Raw genomic sequence first — 22,117 nt, forward strand, 5'->3', positions numbered from 1 at the left:
GTGGACACGGAAACAGACACCGTGGGTCAGGAGGATGGGCCTAGCCAGGAGGCAGTCCCCGAGGGTCCGATTGATGATCCCACTGGTGCCGTCGCCCCTTCTGGGGACAGGGCCCCTGGAACACCAACGGTCACTGCAAGGTACCCCATGCGCAGTGGCCGGAGACTGCCTGCTCATCTCAAGGACTATGTCCTGGACTCAGGAGACTGAGCCGAGATTGCCATGGGCCGTCAGTGGCGGGTGGGATCCCGTTCATGTGTTACCAGTTATGTTTGGTGCTGCACCATAATGTTATGTTTTGTTGTTAAAAAAAGGAAGGGATGTGATGTCCCAGTGTAGCATAGCGCATGCGCGAGCCTTGGTTGGGCCCGCGCATGCGCATTTGAATAAACTGCGTCCGTGCGGGCAGTTGCCGCCGGGACGCGTAACAGGCAACATCGCGTCCAGTGCCTCTCTGTATGAGAGGGTGTGTGCATGCATGCATGTGGGCCGCCCGAGGCACGGGTGGCCATATACCAACTCGCAGAGCAGGCGGTTCCCACCTACTTATACCACCTATAGACCACTAGTGCATAGACCTTGCCATGAACCAGCAGATGGACTCCGTCAAGCGGAAACTACTCTCCTGCAAGTATTTTTTTTGGCACTTTTCTTCCCCACGTAATTGAAGTTCTACCATGGGGCAAAGGCAACCCTCTGCAGCACACCACAGGAGGCGTGGCAGTGGTACAAAACCAACATCCAGCCAGCGAGGGCTCGTACACCACTGAAGGAGACGCAGCGACCTGGGACAGAAACCGTGCCATCGTCCGCCCTGGTATAGTCACAGGATCTGCTTCCCCAAGAAGATGCGGGCGCGACAACGGACTGAGGGGAGGAGGGCTGAATAAGGTAGGTGGCGCCAGGCACAGACATTTTGGAACGTTGAAACTAAAGGTGCAACAACTCTAGAGAACTTGCCTCTGGAGTGCAAGAGGTCTGGGATAGGCCCAGTTTGGGCAAGTTGCCGATTCAGCAAACGCTCCACTCATGGTGGAGTTCGTTTGCTTGTGCAGTTTTTGCATGGGCCCAGGGTGACCAGAGCTTCAGTTTGGGGGCCAGGTGGGAGGGCTGGCAAGTGCAGGGTGGGGGGTGTTGGGGGATGTTTAATTGTTTCAATTGTTAGGCGGATCTCTGCACAGTAGGTTCTAGGGTCGGTTCATAGGGGAGACTGACAGGAGAGGGAGACCTCCGGGGGCTGCCATCTTGTATCTGGCAGTTGGGAACGGACAGCACAGGATAAGGGCGTCACGTTGCTTCCCTGGGATTACACATGGATTCTACTTGGGAATGGTAACCACAAGGGCATTTGCCTGATATTTGATACTTAGGGGTGGATGCACAGGACAATGGAGCCACGTTCTTAACGTGAAACGTAAACGGGATGTGTTCAAGCATTCATTTCAGCACTCCCCGCTGATCAACACTGTTGCCATCACTCCGGAAAACCCTGTGATGCCAGGTACCATCTACTCCTTTGCTTTACCCTCCCTGCAACTGTCCAATCGCCTACTGTATGCATGCACCCCTCCGGCCCCTTAAGATTGCCCCATTTGCCCTCCCACCCCCATTGCACACATGAGCGCCCCCAGCCCCTCGCTGCCCCACACCATTGGCCACATGAGTGCCCCCAGACCAAATTCCCACACCCCCATGACGACAACACTTAGTTAGACCCACGCCCATGTCTCACAGGCAGCACACTCACCTGTAGCTCTCACAGCACTCATCCCCACCCTTTCCCCCCCACCATACCTGGACTCACCACCACCCCTCCACTTCTCACTACTTTCCACTTACTTGATTTGGTAACGCGAACACTCATTTCCTCACCTCAGAAGCCCTTCAGCAACACCCTGCCTCAAGACACTACCAGCATACTGACCTCCAGCCGTGCTATAGAGCACAGTGTCTACTATATCCCTAACCCCAAATACCACTCCACCGACCAGCAACCACCCTCCCATCTCTCCACCACCACTCTACCTAAACCCACTCCATTCCTCCCATCCCTACTCCCTTGGATTTCACGCATTCTCATTCCCACCAACTTACCCGGTCTCTGCACATCAAGAAATGTGCACCTTTGCTCCTGCACCAGCTTACCACTGCCACCATGACTCCTCACAGGCTCATACCAGCCTACAGGAATCCTCACCTGCTGAATCCAGCCCCCATCCCCACCCTCTTGTGTGGCCTCATTAACATGCGCTCCCTCTGCACGCATGCTCAAGACATTCACAATTTATTACTAGAGACTGACATCCTCACCATCACTGAAATCTGGTTGCACGACGCTGCCAGCCCTGCTCCCCCTCTAACCATCCTGCCAGGATACTTCATCTTGAGATCAGACAGACAAGCCCAACGAGGTGGAGGAGTCACCATCATTCACAAATCTTCCATTCCTATTAGATCGTCCCCACTTCAAGCGGCTATGAACAACTCCTTGCTAAATTGGAACCCTGCCCCTAAACTACCATCAGCATCCTCCACCTCCATCGTCAGCCCACCTATACCAACCTTACTTCTGGGTGACTAACCTTGGATGAAATGACACCTCGGACACCAAAGCCACATCCCTCACTGACACCCTGCAAGACATTAGCATCACCAAAGCCATCAGCTCCCCTACTCACATCAAAGGTTGAACCCTTGATTGGATCACGCATCAGAACCCCCCCCTCCCCATCTCAACCATCATTGACCCAGTTTCCTGGTCAGACCACTCCCTGATCCACTACAGCTCATTGGAGAATCCCACAATGTAAGGATTCCACACAACTACCCCCCCCCCACCCCCAACCCCAATCACCTCGCTAGAACTGCTCAAACTACCATCTCCTCCCACCTTGAAACACTCACTGATGACAACCCGGATACCATACATGCCGCCTACAACACCCTTCTACCATACCCTCCCCCCCACTGGACCTTCACACTTCTCTTAAATCCACCACAAAGAAAAAATCCTTCACACATAACTGGTTCTCTGAAGATCGCATCGCCCTGTGCAAACGTGCTCAAGAACACCTCCAGCTGTCCACAGCAAATCAGGACAGCTACCTAGCCGTAGCCAAAACCTATAAAAAAAAGGCATCATAACCACTAAATCGAGCATCTACAATTCCAGAATCAGGGAATCCAGTTCCAACACCAGGGAGCTCTTTAAAATCTTTCAAGAACTCACTCCCTCCCCACCCCCCCAACCCATCATTAGCTTCCCTAAAGACAATACTTGGTGCTCTACTGTCCAAGCAGCTCTCGCTAACAAAACCACCTTGCTGAGACAAAACTATCCAAGAAAACCGCCATCTGCCTAAAACAGCCCCCCATCCTTCCAGCTGAATCCCTGCCAATACACCCCCTTTTAACTTCAGCAACGTCTCTCCTCAAGACACCCTTTCTATCATCCACAACCTAAAACCATCCAGCTGCAAGGGCAACACATGCCCCTCCCACATCAAAATGTGCACCAAGCCCCATCTCCAAATTCATAAACTCCTCCTTTGATACAAGCTCCATCCCCCTAGCCATCAAGGAAGCATGGGTCACACCTCGACTCAGTGCCAGTACTCCAAAAATACTTGATGCACTACTTCAATCCAACTTCTTGCCTACCTGAAAAGCACAACCTCCTAGTTAATCTGGCTTCAGACCCAGACAGTACTAAAGCTGCCCTCCTAGACCTACAGATCCACCTTGACAGTATCCGAGATGCCTTTGATTTAGTCAACCATGACATTGTGCCAGTACCTTGGATCTAAATTAAACTTTTCCTCAGAAGCCACTAGTTTGATCAAATCCTTTTAGCGGTCGAACCTCCAGGGTCTTTGCCAGCTCAGATGCTGCCGATCCCATACCCGTCCCTCAAGGGTCATGCATCTCACCCACTCTGTACAAAAATCTTGGGATCACTTACAACTTCGCAGACACAAAACTGCCAACATAAAAACACATCTACAGCATCATCCAGGTTTGGATGGCTGAGCACCATCTGCGCTTGGACAAGGACAACACAGAGCTCCTTATTTTAGGATCTTCCCACCACCTAAACCCAGCCTACTCCTTTCTCCATTGAAGGCAACCCGGCACCAGTGTCAAACCATGTAAAAGCCCTAGGCATCCATTTAGACGTAGAACTCTATGCACAAACATGTAAAGGTCCTCGCCACCTCAGCTGCCTACACCACTAACTTCAGCAGAAAATTCCTATACACCAACAACTGTCTCACCTTTGCCATCAGCAGCGAACTGGACTATTGTAAAGCTATGCTCAGGCACCTCATCTAGAAATCTCACGAAACTCCACGGATTCAAAACAATGCCCTACGGGCCATGGGGCTTGGAATGCTCAGACCACATCTCCCATGCTAGGCGAGAGGCCCACTGGCTACCAAGTAAAGCCTGCATGGAGTTCAAGATCCTCTCCATCACTCCGATGCATCCAGAAAAGTGCACCTCCCTTCCTCAACCAACGGATCTCGAAAAAAAAAGAAAAAAAAAAAATAACACAGCTGCGATGCCTACAATCATCCACCTCGAGCCCTAGCCATTCCCGGATTCTCTAGGAAAAGCTGGGGGAATTCACTTCACCACCACTGCCTCCACCCTCAGCAACACCCTCCCTCTCCACATCCAAGAACCACCCTCCTACCTCATCTTTTGAAAAAACGATGACTGCTTTTTGACAAATCTGATTAGCGATCAGGTGCAGCTATACCTATTTCACTGTTTCAGCACCTATATTGTACTTGCCTATTGTGTCAAGATCGGTGCTGTGATGCTTACAGCATCGGGTGCTGCATATAAATGCAATAAATACGTACATTTGAGTTCCAGGCACTCTCTCCTCACAGAGTCTCACCTGACTGGGTCAAATCAGTTTTTCGCACAAACTATAGGATGGTTTTTCATGCCGGCTTCACCGGGGTGGGAGAGGGGCGAGGGCGCTATGATCTTAATACCTAAAGGTTGCCATTCTTGGTCACGGAGGTGCAAACAGACCCTCTGGGAAGGCATGCGTTGGTCCAAGTGGTGCAGGCAGATATTTGGGGTGCCACCTGGGGTATTGTGTTGGCATATGCACCCCCTCCTCTCACAAGGGACTTGCTAAATGACCTTCAGAAGCTTTTGTTGGGTGGGGCTGACAGATTGGTCTGGCTCGGAAAAGTCTTGCATGGGCAGTAGAAATCCAGGAGGTGCCCACCAAACTGGGTTCCTTTGTGGGGGCAATGGGGTGGTTAGATACCTGGAGGAGTCTGCATGCTGGGGAGGCCGGTACTTTCACAGGGGTTCATTCTTCTTTCTCCAGGTTGGACTACCTGTTCATCCCACCGGGGGATGGACATAGGTTACTCAGCGCAACTCTTAGCCAGAGGGGTGTCGGACCACTCGGCACACTTAAGAGTGGGAGTGAGAAGTTTATGCCCACCTGGAGGCTAAATTCTTACTATTTGGGTTTCCGTTTTTGAGTTAACCGAGGCACTAGTTAGCACTACACAAATATTTCTCGCTTAACGAAAGGGTGGGGGGGGGGGGGGTCAATGAAGAGTTCTGTCATGATTTGGGAGGGGTACAAAATGATTTTCAGAGGGCAGTCGATTTTGCGGGTTGCAGCAACAGCATGCACTGGAGGAGGTGGACTCAGAAAGGGCGGAGGCAGATCTTATCGCTTTAGGATCCCTTGTAGGCACAGCAAAAGTCATGGACAGCCCAGGAAACTCTAGAACGTAGCATTAGATAATGTGAAACAGGCACACTGGCTCAAAACTTAGCCAGATTTAAAAAGCTGGTGATAAGGTGGGAAACATGCTTGTGTGGCTGGAGTGAAGGCAGAGGGGCAGCGGGTACATAAGGGCGATGCAGGGAGACCTGGGCGAGGTCTTGACTGCGGACACAAACATCGCTCAAGCGTTCGGGGGTATTTAAGAGTCCCTATATATAGGGCACTGATGTCGGTTAAGGGAGGACGAGCCCGGGTTATCAGAGCAGGTGGTTCTACCACAGCCGGCTACTCGGCAGCGAGGGGTTGGAAGCAGACATCTTGGAAGAAGTAATAGCAGCTGCCATGAAGTCCATGGGCCCGAACAGCTTCCTGGTAGAGATCAGTGGTAGGGCCGATCCACCAGCTATGCCTGCAAAGCAAGCACAAGGGTATATACCTGAGGATCTTAGGAAGGTGTCTATTGTGGTTCATCCCAATCCTAGCAAGAGTTCTGGCAAACCGCCTACTGGGGGTCATAGGGTACTTAATGCACCTGGATCAGTGCAGGTTTATGCCATCAAAGTCTACTCGCAACAACCTCAGCAGGGTACAATTCGCTCTAACTTTTTTGGGATGGGTGCACCTTCTCTAGGAGTCGACAGTAGCCGAGTAGCTGAAGTGCGGGTCAATAGGTTCTGCTCTAGACCCACCCCCCCGCCCCTCCAGGCGTGGAAAAAGGCAGGCGTGGAATAAGGCAGGGTTGTACCCTCTGCTTTTCACGCTGGCTTTTGAGCCGCTAGCAGTGAAGCTCCAGGCAAGCACAGAAGGGAAGATTTATGGTGGCCCTGGGAAGGTGAAGAGGGAATACCTTTATACACGGATGATCTGATTTATATGGGCAACTCGCAGGTTGCATGTCGAGCAGTGACAAGATATTGAGTAATTTCCAGGGTGTTGGTCTTCCCTATACAGGGTAGGGATGCGCGTGCTTGAGGTGTGCCCATCTACCTCAGGCTTCCAATATCTAGGAATACATGTGGGTGGGCACCTCTCGAGGTTTGACCTGAACTGGCACCCGATAATGGATACATTAATGTAGATGTCACATTGGCAGTCCCTCCCATCGAGTATGATGGGCAATGCGGCCCTGTTCAAAATGATATCCCTGCCCAAGTGTCTTTATGTACTGCAGAGTGCCCGACTCCCAATCTCCAAGAGGGAGTTTGGAGGGATTCAGTGAGCTTCTGTGGGGGCAGGCATGCATTGCCTTTAGAACCCTCCAGCGGTCTGTATGGGGGGCCGGGGTGGGGGGTGAAATCGGTATATCCAGCCTGCAAGAATATTACTGGTCGGCACAGTTAGGAGTCGTCAACGACTGGCTAAACGGAGGCACTGGGTTGGCTCATATTGCATCGGAAAAGGGCTGGATGGGGCCAGCGGGTATCCCGGTTAAAATGTACTTTATGGAAAGAAAGGGAGAAGGGGGGCTCCCACTCATGACACGACATATGTCATTTATAACACGCCTATACACAAGTGGTTCTGGGTGTGAATATGTGCTACAGGTTTGGGTCGAAGCGTGCGCCCACACAGGTTGTGGGCGGAGGCCGACACTAGGTCGGCCACTATGGAGCAATTCATACCACCCAGAGCTCCCCAAGATGGGCCACTTCAGGAACTGAGAGAATCATGGGATTCAGCACTTGGAGATGGGGTGCAGGGGGATGGTATCCTTCCCTTTTTAAAAAAGGACAGTTTTGTACTCTGGGAGGGCGAACGCTTTTGGCATATACAATTGCAGCATGCATTAAGGTCGCAGTTTCCCGCAGCGAGCGAAATCCCAGTGTTCCCCACTGGAAGCAAATTTACTGCCAGCCCGAATTGAGACGAAGGTCACGTCCAAGTTGTACCAAGTAATATCAGTGAATGGGGCTCAGGAACTGACCCGCATGAGGGACAGGTGGAAAGGGGAGGTTGGCCCTACGGAATCGGGAGGAATGGGTGGAGGCACTGATGTTTCTGCCAGAGATGTTATATCTGCCAGGCTCCGCCTCATACAGTACAAGATTCTTCACAGGATTTACTACTCCTGTACCAAGCTGAATGGGGATGGGCGGAAAATTACTTGCGTGGAAGGTCTGGCAGCACATTTTACCACACCCTGTGTGATGGCCCTCAGGCTCAAATGTGAGGGAAATGTATAAGCAAATTGTCAAATACACTGAATGTGGAGGTCTCCAAAGACCCAAAATGTGCTTTACTTGGGATCTGGGAGTACGAGAAGACCTTTCCGGCGGTTGCCTTGGGACTAGCAAATAAAGTAATTGCTTTGTTTCAGGCGTCTCCCACACCGCCCCCAAATGACCTCTTGGGTAGACAAGAGGGACATATGTATGGCCCTAGAAACAAAGGTGTATAATGCTAGGGAATGTCCAGCAAGGTTTCCGAAAGTCTGGGGGAAATGGGAGGAGGTTACTGTCCGGCAATGGGGGATTGAAAGGTCTGCCCGAATCTCTGTAATATGCTCAACACTTGTATTTTCAGTCGGCTCCTTTGAGTTATGCCAAGTGGGGATAGTTCCGTTTGTGTTTTTTTATTTATTCTTCGTTGAAAACAAAAAACGTTTCATAAAAAAAAAAACTAGTGTTGCAAAGCAAGTATTTTGCATGTACAAATTACAATACTTTGCAACACAGGTTTTTGGTAGTGAGATAAGGGGCGGTCACAACGGAAGGAGTGAGTTCATTACAATTGATCTGAACAGAGGCACTGAGGGTGTACAAACTGAAGGCAACAAAAGAAACAGGAGGAAGGAAATAACAGGATTGTGTGCATTGGCCTACAATGATTTAGTTCTACTAGTGTTACAGAAACACTACAGCAGCTATATTGCGGCCTGTGATCTGTTCGAACATAAATGTCCAATTTAATGCTTGTAGGCCTTTGAAGTGGTAGACTTCGTCCCATAGTGGCTGTAAACAGCAAGAAAGTAGGTTGATGAATACCCCCCCCCCCCCATCTAGATTATTAGGAATAACTTTTGGGGATTACGTAATTAGCTCTGCCCCCATAACAGATGCAGTGAATCAGCACTCATTCAATATGCAAGGGATTTGGGAGACTGCAATCTTCAATGCTAACCATTTATTGAGCAAAGTCAATCTCATGCTAGTTGTGTTCAGAGGCTTGGGGCCAAACATCTGATGTCCCAATTGAATAGAAAAGTAAGGGAAATATTTTCCTCTTTGGGGTGTGGATATCTGTGCAAATGTATTTATTGCAACTAGTTGCTGATTTGGGTTACATAGTAGATCCAATTCATTTTAAACCACTTCCTTTTAGTTCAATCGAACTATGTTCATGGTGTTCTACATGATTGGATAGATAGCTTTGGATGCTAGCTCCTGTAGACCATGGATGCAATTCCTAAAAAGAAATATTCTCTGCTGGGTCAGTTTGTGGCAGCTCAGTGGATGTAAAAGGTCTAGGTACCAAATTCTCCATCTCAGAGAACCAAGAGATACATGGCCATGCAGCAAGAGCTCAGAACATACATTTGCACCACTTCCAGTGATACTCCTATTGGTTTCACAATTCTTGCAAACGAGTTGCATTCAAACTTGGGGCCAAATGCCTCTCGCTAGATTCTGTAGTCCTTAACTGGAGATTTGTGCATGTGATGCTACCATAAGAGGATTGGTCAGTGTCCCACTTAAATTAGAGTCATCTTATATCCAACACTTACAGGTTGCAATCGTAAGGTCACTTTCTGGTGCATAAATGTACTTTTATGCTCTTCAGAAGGACCCTCTGCTTGTGCTGAGTTTGGTTGAGAAAAATAAATTAAAAAAGCAGACTATTTTGTTGCGTTAGTGTACTGAAGTTGGATTTGCTTTTATGATTTTTTAAATCTCCAAAATAGTGGTTTACCCGAAGTAAAGGACAACATTAAGGTACTAAGGCAAACAACAGACAGTGGAATAGCTGAATGTGTGAAGAAGTGATAACTGACAAAATGCAGACATACAAGGCGCAAACCAGCTTTCAGCATTTGATTGGTAGCCGCCCCAATTTACCCCAGCATCTGCAAGCAATACAGAGAAATCTGCTACGACTTGCCAAAGCCACATCCTTCATTTAAATAAGGTACACATTTTGCTCTGTGAACCATGGGTCTGGCTTCAATAAAACTTCAAAAACGAAGAAACAAGCTGGAATCACGCTTTGGTACAAGCCAACAGAATTGTTAAATCCTAAAGATTGGCTGTACATCTAAGACTTGCCTATCATATATAGCAAGAGCAACAAACCTGCAGGAAGCAGGCGTACCATACGACAGGTCAGGAAATGCCGACAAAAATGGAAGTTATAGCAAAGATTAACTTCAGAGGTTTTAGTGCTGAACATAAAACAGCACAAGGAAAAAAAGGTGAGGTAACACGCACAAAGGAGGGGTGGCATGGGCGCAACTCTGGGTCCCAGCTGCAATCTGCTCAACAGTCCAACGATGCCCTAGTGCGCCTTCATGCCTCAGCAATCTTCAGGGAGGCCGATGTGTTCAGGGTTGAATCCCTCTGGAATTACCAGTCTGTAGCAGCAAGGAATTATTTTATCTGTAGTGTAGAGCTGGTTTGGCTGTACACTACAGTAAAGAATTCCCTGTTGCCACATCCTGGTATTGTTTTTTTTAATTAATTTGATATGGCTGAAAAAAGAATAGCCTTTCAAATATAACTTTCGAAAAGGAATCATTTTCAAATTCATTATTACAACAAGTTTGTTATAGGACAGAACAAAAGTAAAGCAATAACATAGTATACAATCTTTGAATCAGTTAACATTTCACAATATTGTGTCATCGAAGTTTTCAAACATTAAACAAAAAGAAATGTTCCCAACTCACTTGAAATGTGTGATAACGAATAGGCTCTCAATTACTTAAAACAGGGGTAGGTAAAGTTACAGAAATGTAAAGCGGTAAAAAATATATCTTTCCATCAAGTAGAAATTGCATCAAAGGATGGAGACCATGAGGATACTTGATTGTAAGAATTTAACAGCTATGTTGTCCGAGACTCGGTGGAAATCAAATAATGCTCTCCACGACGTTTGACGCTGTAATATAAAAAGCCGAGAATACGTGGAGAAAATACTTTGTCCTAGCATCAAAGAGCATGATGTTGAGATCAGATGTTTAATTGTCTCGGGTTGCGATGCATTAAAAAAAAAAAACACCCCGGCAGAAATGTTCTTTACAGATTGGTTTTACATCTTTCTGTACCACAATTTAAATCTCATAAATAGGATCCAGAAACAGCCATATATGGTTCAACCACAGTAAATTTCTTCGGCCCAAAAATGTTTTGACAATTATTTTTTTTTTTTTAAATAAAGTTCCTCCTCAACAGCAGTAATTGTGTATACTGTTCCTTTGTTCGGATCCAATCACTGAGGCGTACCCTTCTTTTAGCTCGGTTTTGAAATGAGCAGAGAATCAAATTTCTTCCATCTGTAGCAATTCTTGGATTTTTGTTGTGCACTTTAACACTATGTGATTGGTACGGATATCATGCTCAATGAATTTTCCCTGAAGGCATCAGATATTTTCTATAAAGTTAGGGCAGTTTCCATACATACATGCCGTACAGGGAAACTTCACAATTCGTTTCGTATGACACATGGAAGTAGTTTTAATCAGGGATAAAACTGGATTGCCGAAAATGTGCCACCATTCTTACCCGCAGTGTGTTTCGGGATGCCATGTTCTAGTTTCTGCACCATAGGCGAGAATGGGAACTACTTTTTGATTGAACACAATGGACGGCCCTAGTGAGAATTTACTGTATTTAGCCTGTAAAATATGGGCTCGAGATATGGCAGTTTTCCATTTTGTCTGGAGATCGAGATGGTAAAATTTATCTGAAGGGTGGTTACTAATGGTAAGGCCTAGGTATTTGCATTCTTGAACTAGCTGCATCCGATTACCTTGGAGCCGCCATCTAAATGGTCATCATTATCTCAGTATGCCTGTCGTAGTCAATCATGATCTTCCACTTGGATTTGTTAACTTGCAGTAAATTAGCTTGCCCAGCTGAGCAAGCAGCCCTTTCAGCCCCTTGGGTGTTTTTGCCAGCAACATGAGGTTGTCGGCATAAAACAGGGGGCCGCGCGATCGCCCAGTTTGGGTGAATCAGAGATGGTATCGGCAAATTGATACTGCATGTCTGCAATGAAGAAATTAACAAGCGTGGACGCAAGTATACACCCCTGATTGTAGCCTCTGAAATTTAGCAATAGGGTCTGATAGATTGCCATCTAAAGACAGGCGTATTTGTATCGTGGTTTGCGCATATAACTGGTTTAGATGAGCAGGGCATGCGGCTTTGAGTATCTTTCTGGACAATGAATCAAAGGCTGCCTGGAACTCTATGAAAGCCATATAGAAATGGTTGCCTTCTTTGGCGTTCTTGCAATTTGATGGCTTCTATAGCATGGAGGTTTATCGCGGTCCCCAAGCCTGGCATAAAGCCAGTTGGATTCGGGTCTGAGGTCAGTTTAAATGATCCATTGATTGAATTTTCTTAAAGTCTGGCAAACAGCTTCCCGGGGACATCTAACAGAGTGACAGGACGATAGTTCCCTGGGTCACTACGAGCGCCTTTTTTATAAATAGGAATGACAATGGATTTTCTCCAAGATGGCGGCAGTTGGTGTGATTTAATGGTTTGTGAGAATAGGACCACGAGTATTCTGGGCCATGCTAAATTATGGGTTTTGATTATCGGATTTGAAAGGCCATCAGGACCGGGGGTCCTAGAGGAGCTTAGTCTCATGAAGTAGTAGAGAATATAATCTACAAACTGCAGGGGAAGAAGTTCATTCCCAGTTTGTTCATATGTTTTGCTCGACATGGGAGTCAACGTATAGAAGCTTTGATACCAAGTTATCCACACCACAGGGACTGCGTTTATCTGCACACCCATTTGAGAGGTTCACCTGCTAGACTTCAGAGCCCCCATATACGAGCTGAGTTCTTAAATGCCAAACATGTGTTCAGCATTGTGTTGATACAACCAGGGTCTCCTAGATTTGATCCAGTTTTTGTATTGGCATTTCAAAGAACGTAGCCTCGATACTGTTAAGGAAGATAGATGGGCTAGAAGCTTTCTCCTCTTGGCTCGATAGCTTTCATAGATGCCAGCTCATGGTCATACATGCAGTTTGTTCGTTATGAGCTTAGAGATCGGATGCATTTGGATTTTGAATATTTACATAGTGGCAACATAAAAGACTTGAGAGCTCATGTTGTCTTGCTGTTCAGTATTAGAAGTTAGGAGGTTACTGAAACTAACAAATTAGGGGTCCACCTGATTATATTTCTGCCATTGGAAACCATCATGTTTTGGGCAATCATTGTTTGTTTTATTATTTGTAATGCGCGAGCATACCCTAAGGTAATAGGGCGCAGCAGTTACATGAATATGCGAAGCTTAGTTACAGCAACAAAAATATATACATACACACAGTAATAGTAATAGCAGGATTATATACATATAAACAGATAACACATGTAGGTACAGTATGTACAGATGGCAAGAATATGAAAGACAACACCTAGATGTGTTTGAAGGCCTAGGTTTTCAACCATAAAACAACCTTAGATCGGAAGTTTTGATAAGGCAAGTCCATTCTGAGAGTTGGCGGTAAGGAATTCCACAGTTCAGCTGATTTCACTGGGAAGCTGTTGGCCCCTATGGTGGAATGTTTAAAGTTGGGGACAGAAAGGCAGTCTTTATAGACTGTTCTTGTGGGTCTCAGGGAGGTCGGTCTATGAAATCTGTCGATCAAATAAATCGGAGCAGCGTTATTGAGAGATTTGTGAGTAAGTGACGCAGTTTTTAGGAGAATTTTGTCTTCGATAGAGGGCAATTAATCTGTTGGCTATGTGATATGATCTCTCCTGAAGATGCCCAATGCCGCTCTAAGAGCGTTATTCTGAAGAGTTTGTAATTTGCTAGTGTGGCTTTGGAGGACCCGAGAAAGAGCATTGCAATAGTCCAGGCGGGATAATATGATGGCTCTAGCGAGGGTCAAGCAGCTAGTGTCGGACAGAAAGGGTTTGGCTGCACGGATCAGTTTACACGTGGAAGAAGCTAGGGAGTTCACCTGTCGAAAGAAGTTAGAATCCAAATAAAAGCCTAGCGTTTTAACCTCTTGTCCTACTTTGATGCTATTGCCATCAATTGTGAAAGAAGAATAGACAGGGCCCAATTTCCTTAAACTAGAGGTAGTACCCAGGATGAGAAGTTCAGTTTCATCATCATTCAGGCATAGTCCATGTGTGGCCATCCATGCCTGGATGATGTACACTATTCACCAAAGCCAAATCCTTACCATAATCCCCAGAAAGCGGAAGGAGGATCTGGGTATCATCTGCGTAGTTGGTGTAGGTGATCCAGATAGAGAAGGGGCTTGGTAAATATATTGTACAGTGTGGGGGAGACACAAGAGCCCTGTGGCACACCACAGGTGATAGGTATGGGGTCTGCTGCTGCTGTAGGTGAAAAGACCCTCATTGTTCTGCCGTTAAGGAATGATCTAATCCATGTGATGGCCAACGGAGAAGTGAGCTAATGTGTTGAGGTGGGCACATAGGACAGAGTGGTCGACCAGGTCGAATGCTGCAGAAAGGTCTAGGAGGAGTAAGGCGGCTTGGCCATTGTCTAAGCTGATCGATTTGTTTTTTAAGGTCACTAAGAGCAGTCTCAGTCCCGTGTTGAGGAAGGAAGCCTGATTGTCTAGCTCCTAGTAGGTGATAAGTACTTCTGTATTTGTACACAGGCAACCTTATCCAAGATTTTTAGAAGAAATGGTACGGTTGTGATAGGTCTATAGTTTGTAGGCGTGGCTGGGTCAAGTGTGGGTTTTTATAGTAGTGGAAGTACCCAGGATGGTTTTAAATTGGTAGGGATAGAGCCAGTGGAGAAGGAAGCATCAATTAGCTTTGTGATGAAAGGGGAGCGGTCTCGGGCAGCATCCTTAATGAGCTGTGCAGGGCACAGGTCTCCCTGACAGTTGGAGGGTTTCAGTGACACAATATTTTTTCTACTTCAAGTATGGTGACTTTAGAGAAGTTGAAGCGGGTGGTTTCCATTAAAGTAGGCTTCTCAGTCGGTTTGGAAGGGAGGGGGTCATTCAAGGAGTCTTTTTTACAGGAGATTGTTTTGTAGGGTAGTGATCTTGTTAGCCAAGGCATTTTGGATTTCTGAGCACCAAATTTTATCTTTAGTACAAGTATCTGGTGGTGCTAAAGGGGTTTCTATTTCTTTGAGGCTGGAGAATAATTCCTTCATGTTTGATTTGGCTTGGGATATACGGGAGTCGAAGGAGGTTAGTTTTGCTAGGCAGATTTCTTTTTTGTAAAGGGCTGCGGGTTTAGTAAATTTGAGTTGATTAGCTGCTGAAGGGAGTTTTTTTCCAGGTGGCCTAGCAGTTTCTTTTTTGCTGCCTTGAGTTTTTAAAGGAATGGTGCATACCATTTATTCAAGTGCGTTTTGGGCCTACTTGGTCTAGGTTTGAGGGGGGCAATTAGGTCCAGCAAGGTGGACATAATTTTATTGTATTCTTCGACCAAAGTCTCAGGATCCGAGTTGTCAGGGAGTGTGTTGAGTGTGGGGAGTTAAGTCTCTCCACAGTGATACTCTTTATTTCTTGTGAGTGTAGGTGGAGCCCTGCTGTTCGGCAAGGGTGGGGGTCGGATAGTAGAAAGCATAAACGATACCAGATGGTGGTCAGACCAGGCTAAAGGTGAAATGGCAGTGATGTTAGCTAGACAGTTGTAGTCGGCCACCCAATCGAGTATTCTGCCTTTGGCATGTGTGGGTTCCGTACTTCTGTGAGTAAATCCTAATTCAGAAAGGGTATTAAGCATAGTACTGGCCAAATGGTCTTCCGGGTCATTGAAGCCCATATTAAAGTCCCCAAGGGTGAGTACTTGAGTGGAACATTTAAGATTGCTGGATAAGATGATGTTAATGTCCTCATCAAAAGTGCCTATTGGGCCTGGCGGGCGATAGATCAAGTGGATGTTGAGGGTTTGGGCATTAGTAAGTGGAACTTTAACAGAGTAGTTTGCATGACAGGACGTTAATAGGGGTTGCTAATCTCACGGTAAGACTACATTTGTGGATAATAGCACCACCTCCTCCTTTGGAGTTGGGTCTGTCTGGTCTCAAGATGGAATAATTATCTGGGACTGGAAGCATGAGCATAGGGCCTGCTGCCGGATGTAGCCAAGTCTCCGTGATAGCAAGGAGGTCGAGGTCTTCTTTGAGGATCAGGTCTGCAATTTCTGTTGCATGAGCTACTAACGATCTGGCGTTGATCAGGGCCCCCTTGATTTGGGGACTCGCGGCGGTTGTAGTGGGGTGATGAGTTAGGTTTTAGGGTAGTTAGGCGAGGCCAGACTGTCGTGGTTCTTAGTCTTATTGGTTTCGATAACTTTAATTAGTCCAGGTCCACTTGATAGATAAAATATCGTGGTCACTGGAAGTTTGGCGTACAATTTGAAACTGAAACACGAGTGAATAGGTTTCTGTCTATATACACAGTCTATGAGGGCAGTCGGTTTGCCTCTATGCAAAGTATTAGCAGGGGAGGATCTCTAGGATGCACCAATTCGCCATACACATTTGGCGTTCTTTCATGAGCGGATTCCAACGGATTGCTGTAGATGTTAAGGTTTCAAGGGTTTCTCAATACAGCTTATATTCAGAGCCACTACCAGGATGGTATAGTTAGTGGAGTAGGCCAAAGTAATGAGATCCAGTAGAGATTCTATCTCTAAAGAAAACTTCATCCTGGGTTCCTGTGTGATTCCAATATACAATAATTAGCGCAATTGACCCTTTCTCTGATTTTATCTTCACCAATTGAAGGAACATGTTGGGAGAAGACTATGGTTCTATGGACCGATTCAATGTCGTTTTTACGGCCATCATCAGACCAGCCATGGGGCGGCCTCTAACCGGCAGCTTAGCTGGGATCAGAGATAAAGCATGTTGTTCCCACACCGGAGTTGAAGTGCCTCAGACTTCTTGCAAGGCTATATATCATAGTCCCACAAGGGGTTCAGTTTGGTATTAGGTGTTTATGTCCTCTGGTGTTCCAGGAGGCGAAGGAACAAATGGGAGGGTAGAGAGGATTGTTAATTTGGGTTCTGAAATGTTCTTATTGACATTAAGTTTGTGCTTGGTTCTCTCAATGTCTTGGTGTGTGGAGGTTTGCTGTACTGCATCATTACATTTGTATTGGTTCCCATAATTGGGAATATTTTGGCAGATCCATGGAGGCTATATCCTGTACTTCCCAGAGGGAGTAAACCCTGAACACCTGAATCCAATCAGCCTCCCTGAAGATTTGAGGCTTGAAGACGCGCTAGGAGGAGAAAATCTTTGGACTGTTTCAGCTTACTGCAGCTGGGACACAGTAGCGCCCCCGACACCCTTCCTTTTTGTTTGCATATCTAACTGGAGACTGGGGCTGCACCAGGGCTACACATGCCTGACTTTGGAGTGCCATACTGACTGAGGGACAATATAAAAAAAAAAAAAAAAAATGGGGGACAGTTGGATCCTGGCTGGCTCTACACTACAGTTACCATAATTACCTGCTGCTACTTCCCAGAAGGAGTCAACCCTGAAGACCTGAATCCAATCAGCCTCCCTGACGATTGCTGAGGCATGAAAGCGCGCTAGGAGGAGAACATCTTTGGACTGTTTGAGCTTACTACACCTGGGACCCAGAGTAGCACCCGCACTCCCGCAAGGCTTCAATGCACGACAGTCGGTCAGATTCCAGGTCACCAAGTAAATTCTATATTTAATACATTTTTGGATCCCAAGTTGTAGCCAAGGAATGGTGGCATCACAACTATGTTGCGTATCGCAACATACAAGTCAAAATGTGTGGCTTTGTGGCAAAGCATTGTTCCTTACATAACTATAGAACCCGTGGGCATGGCTGGCTACATAACGTTGGGACACCCCCACCACTATCCCCAGATTTCAGCACCTTCACACGAGACAGTTGCCTGAAATCAGCGAAACATCAATGCGGGTGTATAAAGGACCGGTCGTCCAACCTAGAATGCACAGTTTCAGGGACATATGCACCACAACGAACTGCACCACGCCAGGGTGAGGCAACAGTTGGGCAGAGAGCACAGTAGGTCCCATTATGCAGCAGCAAACCAACTATCGCCTACCGACACCCCAAACGTTTGCTCTGGGGTAGCCACACACCCATTCTCAGTGCCGTTTACTTCAGAGTGCAAGGCACATCAAGAGATAAGCCAATCGGAACACCGACCTAAAGGACCATTGATTAGTTGTCATGTCTGTCCACAGGACCCAGTCTGAGAACAGGTACTTTTTACTAGTCTCAAATAAATAGAAACTTAAAATGAAGGTTAGCATTTCACACATCAGCTGAAGGTCGGTTTAATTTCACTTTTCCTATATCTATATATAAATATACACACACACACAGCTACATTAGTCTCCCCAGGCCAACAGGTTCTAAGCAAACACAAACGCACCTTTGTGAATTTAACTCTGGGCATTGGGACAATCTATAAAATAAACATTAGGAGACCTCTATACATCATTTAAAACTCTAGCTCCTCGTTCCTAAGAATTAGCTCCTGCTCATTTGTTAATATGAGCTACCAGGCGCTGCTTTTAGCTCCTGCTTAAATTTCACCCAGCTAGGTCTAGTGCCACAGTTGGAAAAAGTAATCGCTTCTCGAACACAAAGCAAGAAAGCGGCTCTTTAGTTACAGGACTCCGCTTGATCCTAGTTGCAGATGCAGCCAAGTTCGTGGTTTGAAAATCCAGGTTATACAATAGTCAATCTTACACAATAAGAGCAGAGAACTACACAGACCAACAACCATAAGACCTTCGTATTGGTGAATATGCTGAAATGAAAGACTGGTCTGAAATGTATTAAAGAAAGTGATAAACAAATGCTGCTCTGAATCTAGAGCTTGGAAAAAGAAAATGCCATTTACATATTTGGTTGGACTAATGTTATTTAAAAACTGACAAAAGCAAGCCTGAATACATTCAACAGTTTCTGTCAACATGTTTGCAGATTGGGCAAAATGAATCTGTAACCAAACAAGCAGTTTTACAACTTGAATGTACGCCCCAAGCTCTGGTGTACACATGGCTAAGAGAAAGTAGAGGTTTTTCTATTATAAATAAGGGACAAGCACATGTACATCAGCCAGGTGAGATTGCAACTGTACACAGACAGTACTAGCCTGCAACACTGGTTGGGTGAATGATGTGGACTCACGTACCATAAATGTAGATCTGGTTCAACTTACAATACACAAACTTGTTTAATGATTTTGGGAATAATATTGCGTTGCAATCTTCATAATGGAGGGGCAGTACTCGCAGAATAAAGCGGGTATAAGGAGGCTGACCCAGGTTATAAAATTCCACAACACAGGTGAGACAAGACCGATCAATGGAAAGGAAGCACTTCAGTGGAGTGAGGTCATGCCAGAGATCAAGCAGCTCAGAGTTATGAAGGTTGGAGACTGTGCCAATTAAATCATTTAATGGTGTATGACTGTGCAACATTGAACTTAATCTGTCAAACTGGTAGAGCATAGACCTTCTACACAGGTATCCCGATTGACTGTTGGGAAGGCTTGTGAATTGGCATACCTATATTATGTTGCAGATTCAAACCAAATACGAGTTAAAGGCAAACATCAAGTACCTGCACAAATAATGAACATTTTGATAGGAACAAATTCTCAGAAAACCAACTTCAAGCTTAATGAAATTGAGTGAAAGCTCATGGACACCAGAGCAGCTGCTCTATGCACTATTCCCAGGACACCATGGGAGCTAAAAGGTTGACACTAATCCCACCGACAAGAGCAATTATGGAGCAAGACTTATTGGGAGGCATTGTCCACGGGCTACCTGAAGGGTGGTTAGTACAAAAACATAGTTGAGCCGACAGACCACATTCAGCAGATGTTGCTGCCTTGGGGGTGGGGGGGGGCAGGAGGGGGGAGCCAGATTCCAACATGTTTTCTCTAGGTGTTGGACGAGCAGTCAACCTACTTCAGAAACAGACCTGCTGCTCAAAAGAGCAGAAAGTCAACTCAACCTTCTGGCATGCAGATTTCACTTGCAGGTGGGCCTCCCCACCGCATTTTCTTCATTATGGGTTCCTGTGGTTAAGATCACAAAGCTGATCGGGGGGGCGGGGAGAGGGGGGTCATGGAATAACCACACTGACCCCATCTCATGAGACATCTTATCAAGATTCCATTAGTGGAGAGATGGGGGTGAACTGTTGGGCTGATCAAATGACCACATATCCAGCTTTGGCCTCTGAATAAAATGTTCTACCCTTCAGAACTACCTCAAAGCTCAGATCAAGTAAAGGAGGCACAAAACTGGCTTGCTCTGTATTTAAGTTAATTAAGCTCCACATACTGAACTCCAAGGTTTTGTAGCAGAGCAATCCCTGATCCCACCTGATCTGACCCAATAAAAGAATCAGAAAATGGTCTTTGAAAATGTGTATCCTTCTAAAGCCTGCATAACACAAGGCTATATTTCCATTTCCAAGTCTTAAAAATTGTATGCCCCAAAAACATCAGTTATTAAACTCTCAGGGCTTCAGTTTTGCATTAGGGATCTTAGTTAGTGCAAAACTCTGCCACTTGCAGGGGATAAATCGAGTGGGGAAAAGATAGTGTGACGTGAAACCTACCAAGAGTCTGAAGAACCCATCTACTGTTCCCCCTTCCCTCACAAACCAAGGTTAAGGGCCAAAATGATAACATGGCTAATATGTAACTTTCTAGGAAGCTTTTTTAAAGGGGGACATACTTGCCAGGGCAGAAAAGGGAAGTTCTCATTAAACACCATGGCAGTAGGAGTGCAGAAAAGACATGCATACATAAAAAGCCTTGACTTGCCAACAAACTTTCATGCATTCACTTCTACTCACCAGTCTTGCATGTCCTATGGAGATAATAAAATCAAAGAATGGCTCCAGGCCTCCACGCTGAGCAGGAGAGTTCTCTTGAACCTGTAAGATCACAAGAAGGTATGATACGCTGAACTTAAGGGGTACCGCCGTTTCAGACACCATCACCTACAGACCAATTCAATACTAAAACAATTAGGCAGCGAGCGGTACCCAATTGCATTTGATTTATAAGTTTAAAGTTAGCTTTAGGTACTCGAATGACTGCTGTTGAACATCCTATTGATTGTACAGACACTCTGGGAGCTAATTTTCTGCACAATGGATATTACTGAACACAAACTTCATATTTAAGCACGAGTGACAGGACTTTGCTCTACCATAAGTCAACTAAAGTAGTGGTTTAAAGTTAAACAAGAAAGCAGGTCTTAAATTTGAACAATGTGGACTCGAATAGAAAAAAAATGACATTGGGCACAGAAGGGGCTGCTGACTGGCTGTAGGAATCGGCTTAGCAAGACAAAGCAACTGTATTTGCAGTTTTGCATTAACACAGATGCCAGATTTTGTATAGACAACTGCAGCTGGAAATGAACATTTGGTTTCTTAAAGGAATAGTGCGCTCAAAAATATTGTCCCCGAGCGTTGGGCATGCGTTTTTATGCATACGTCATTCATACAAACATTTCCGATGCACCTTACCGTAGTTTTCCTCACTTTTACACATGCAAAATCATGCAGCAGGGCGCGGCCTTTTTGTGCTAATCTTATCCGTTGCCGCATCGCCCTAAGGTGAACTGCCCTGGCGGCACTAAATCATATCCCCCGGCCCCGACATCACTAGACGCGCACGGCCCATTTCACAACGCCAATGCACGTCTCGTGACAACTATCTCCGCGCTCCAGCTAATGACGTGTCGCCATGGAAATGGCTGCCTCTTTCCTCAATAAGTATAAACAGATTGCTTATCAGACAACAGAGTTGCTTTTTCAATCGTTTGTTTTTCTTTTCCTGTGTATCCTGTGGCTCGTTTCTGCTCCGTTCAGCTATCTTCGTTGCTCGTAGCCCATGCGAACAAATGGGCCCGATTCCATACACCCTTTTAGCTGTTACTCTAACCCATTTACAGTCTTCAAATGGGTTAGTTACTAGATCATTTGAAATGTAGTTCGCACGTCTAGGATTCCAAAATAGATTTAACTTCACCCTGGTGCTTGAGTAAATATCTCAATGTTCTCCTGACGCGAAGGATTAGAAGTTTATTCTAATATCCTTGAATATCCGCTGTACCAGATATAATTCAATGGTAAGGATGGGTTTTCTACGTACCCACCATCTCCAAC

General features: G+C 46.0%; 1 protein-coding gene across 2 annotated transcripts in view; it reads right to left on the minus strand.

Annotated features, from left to right (window-relative positions):
• Window positions 1–22,117, minus strand: part of GORASP1 (golgi reassembly stacking protein 1) — a 234,819-nt gene that overhangs the window by 192,105 nt on the left and 20,597 nt on the right. For both annotated transcript variants that reach the window (XM_069647745.1, XM_069647744.1), the window contains exon 2: window positions 20,795–20,875. In XM_069647745.1, coding sequence (XP_069503846.1) covers window positions 20,795–20,875 — 81 coding nt within the window. The remainder of the gene's footprint in view (window positions 1–20,794; window positions 20,876–22,117) is intronic.

The sequence above is a fragment of the Ambystoma mexicanum genome, chromosome 2q, assembly GCF_040938575.1.
Source record: "Ambystoma mexicanum isolate Mex_15411 chromosome 2q, UKY_AmexF1_1, whole genome shotgun sequence".
Classification (NCBI taxonomy): Eukaryota; Metazoa; Chordata; class Amphibia; order Caudata; family Ambystomatidae; genus Ambystoma; species Ambystoma mexicanum.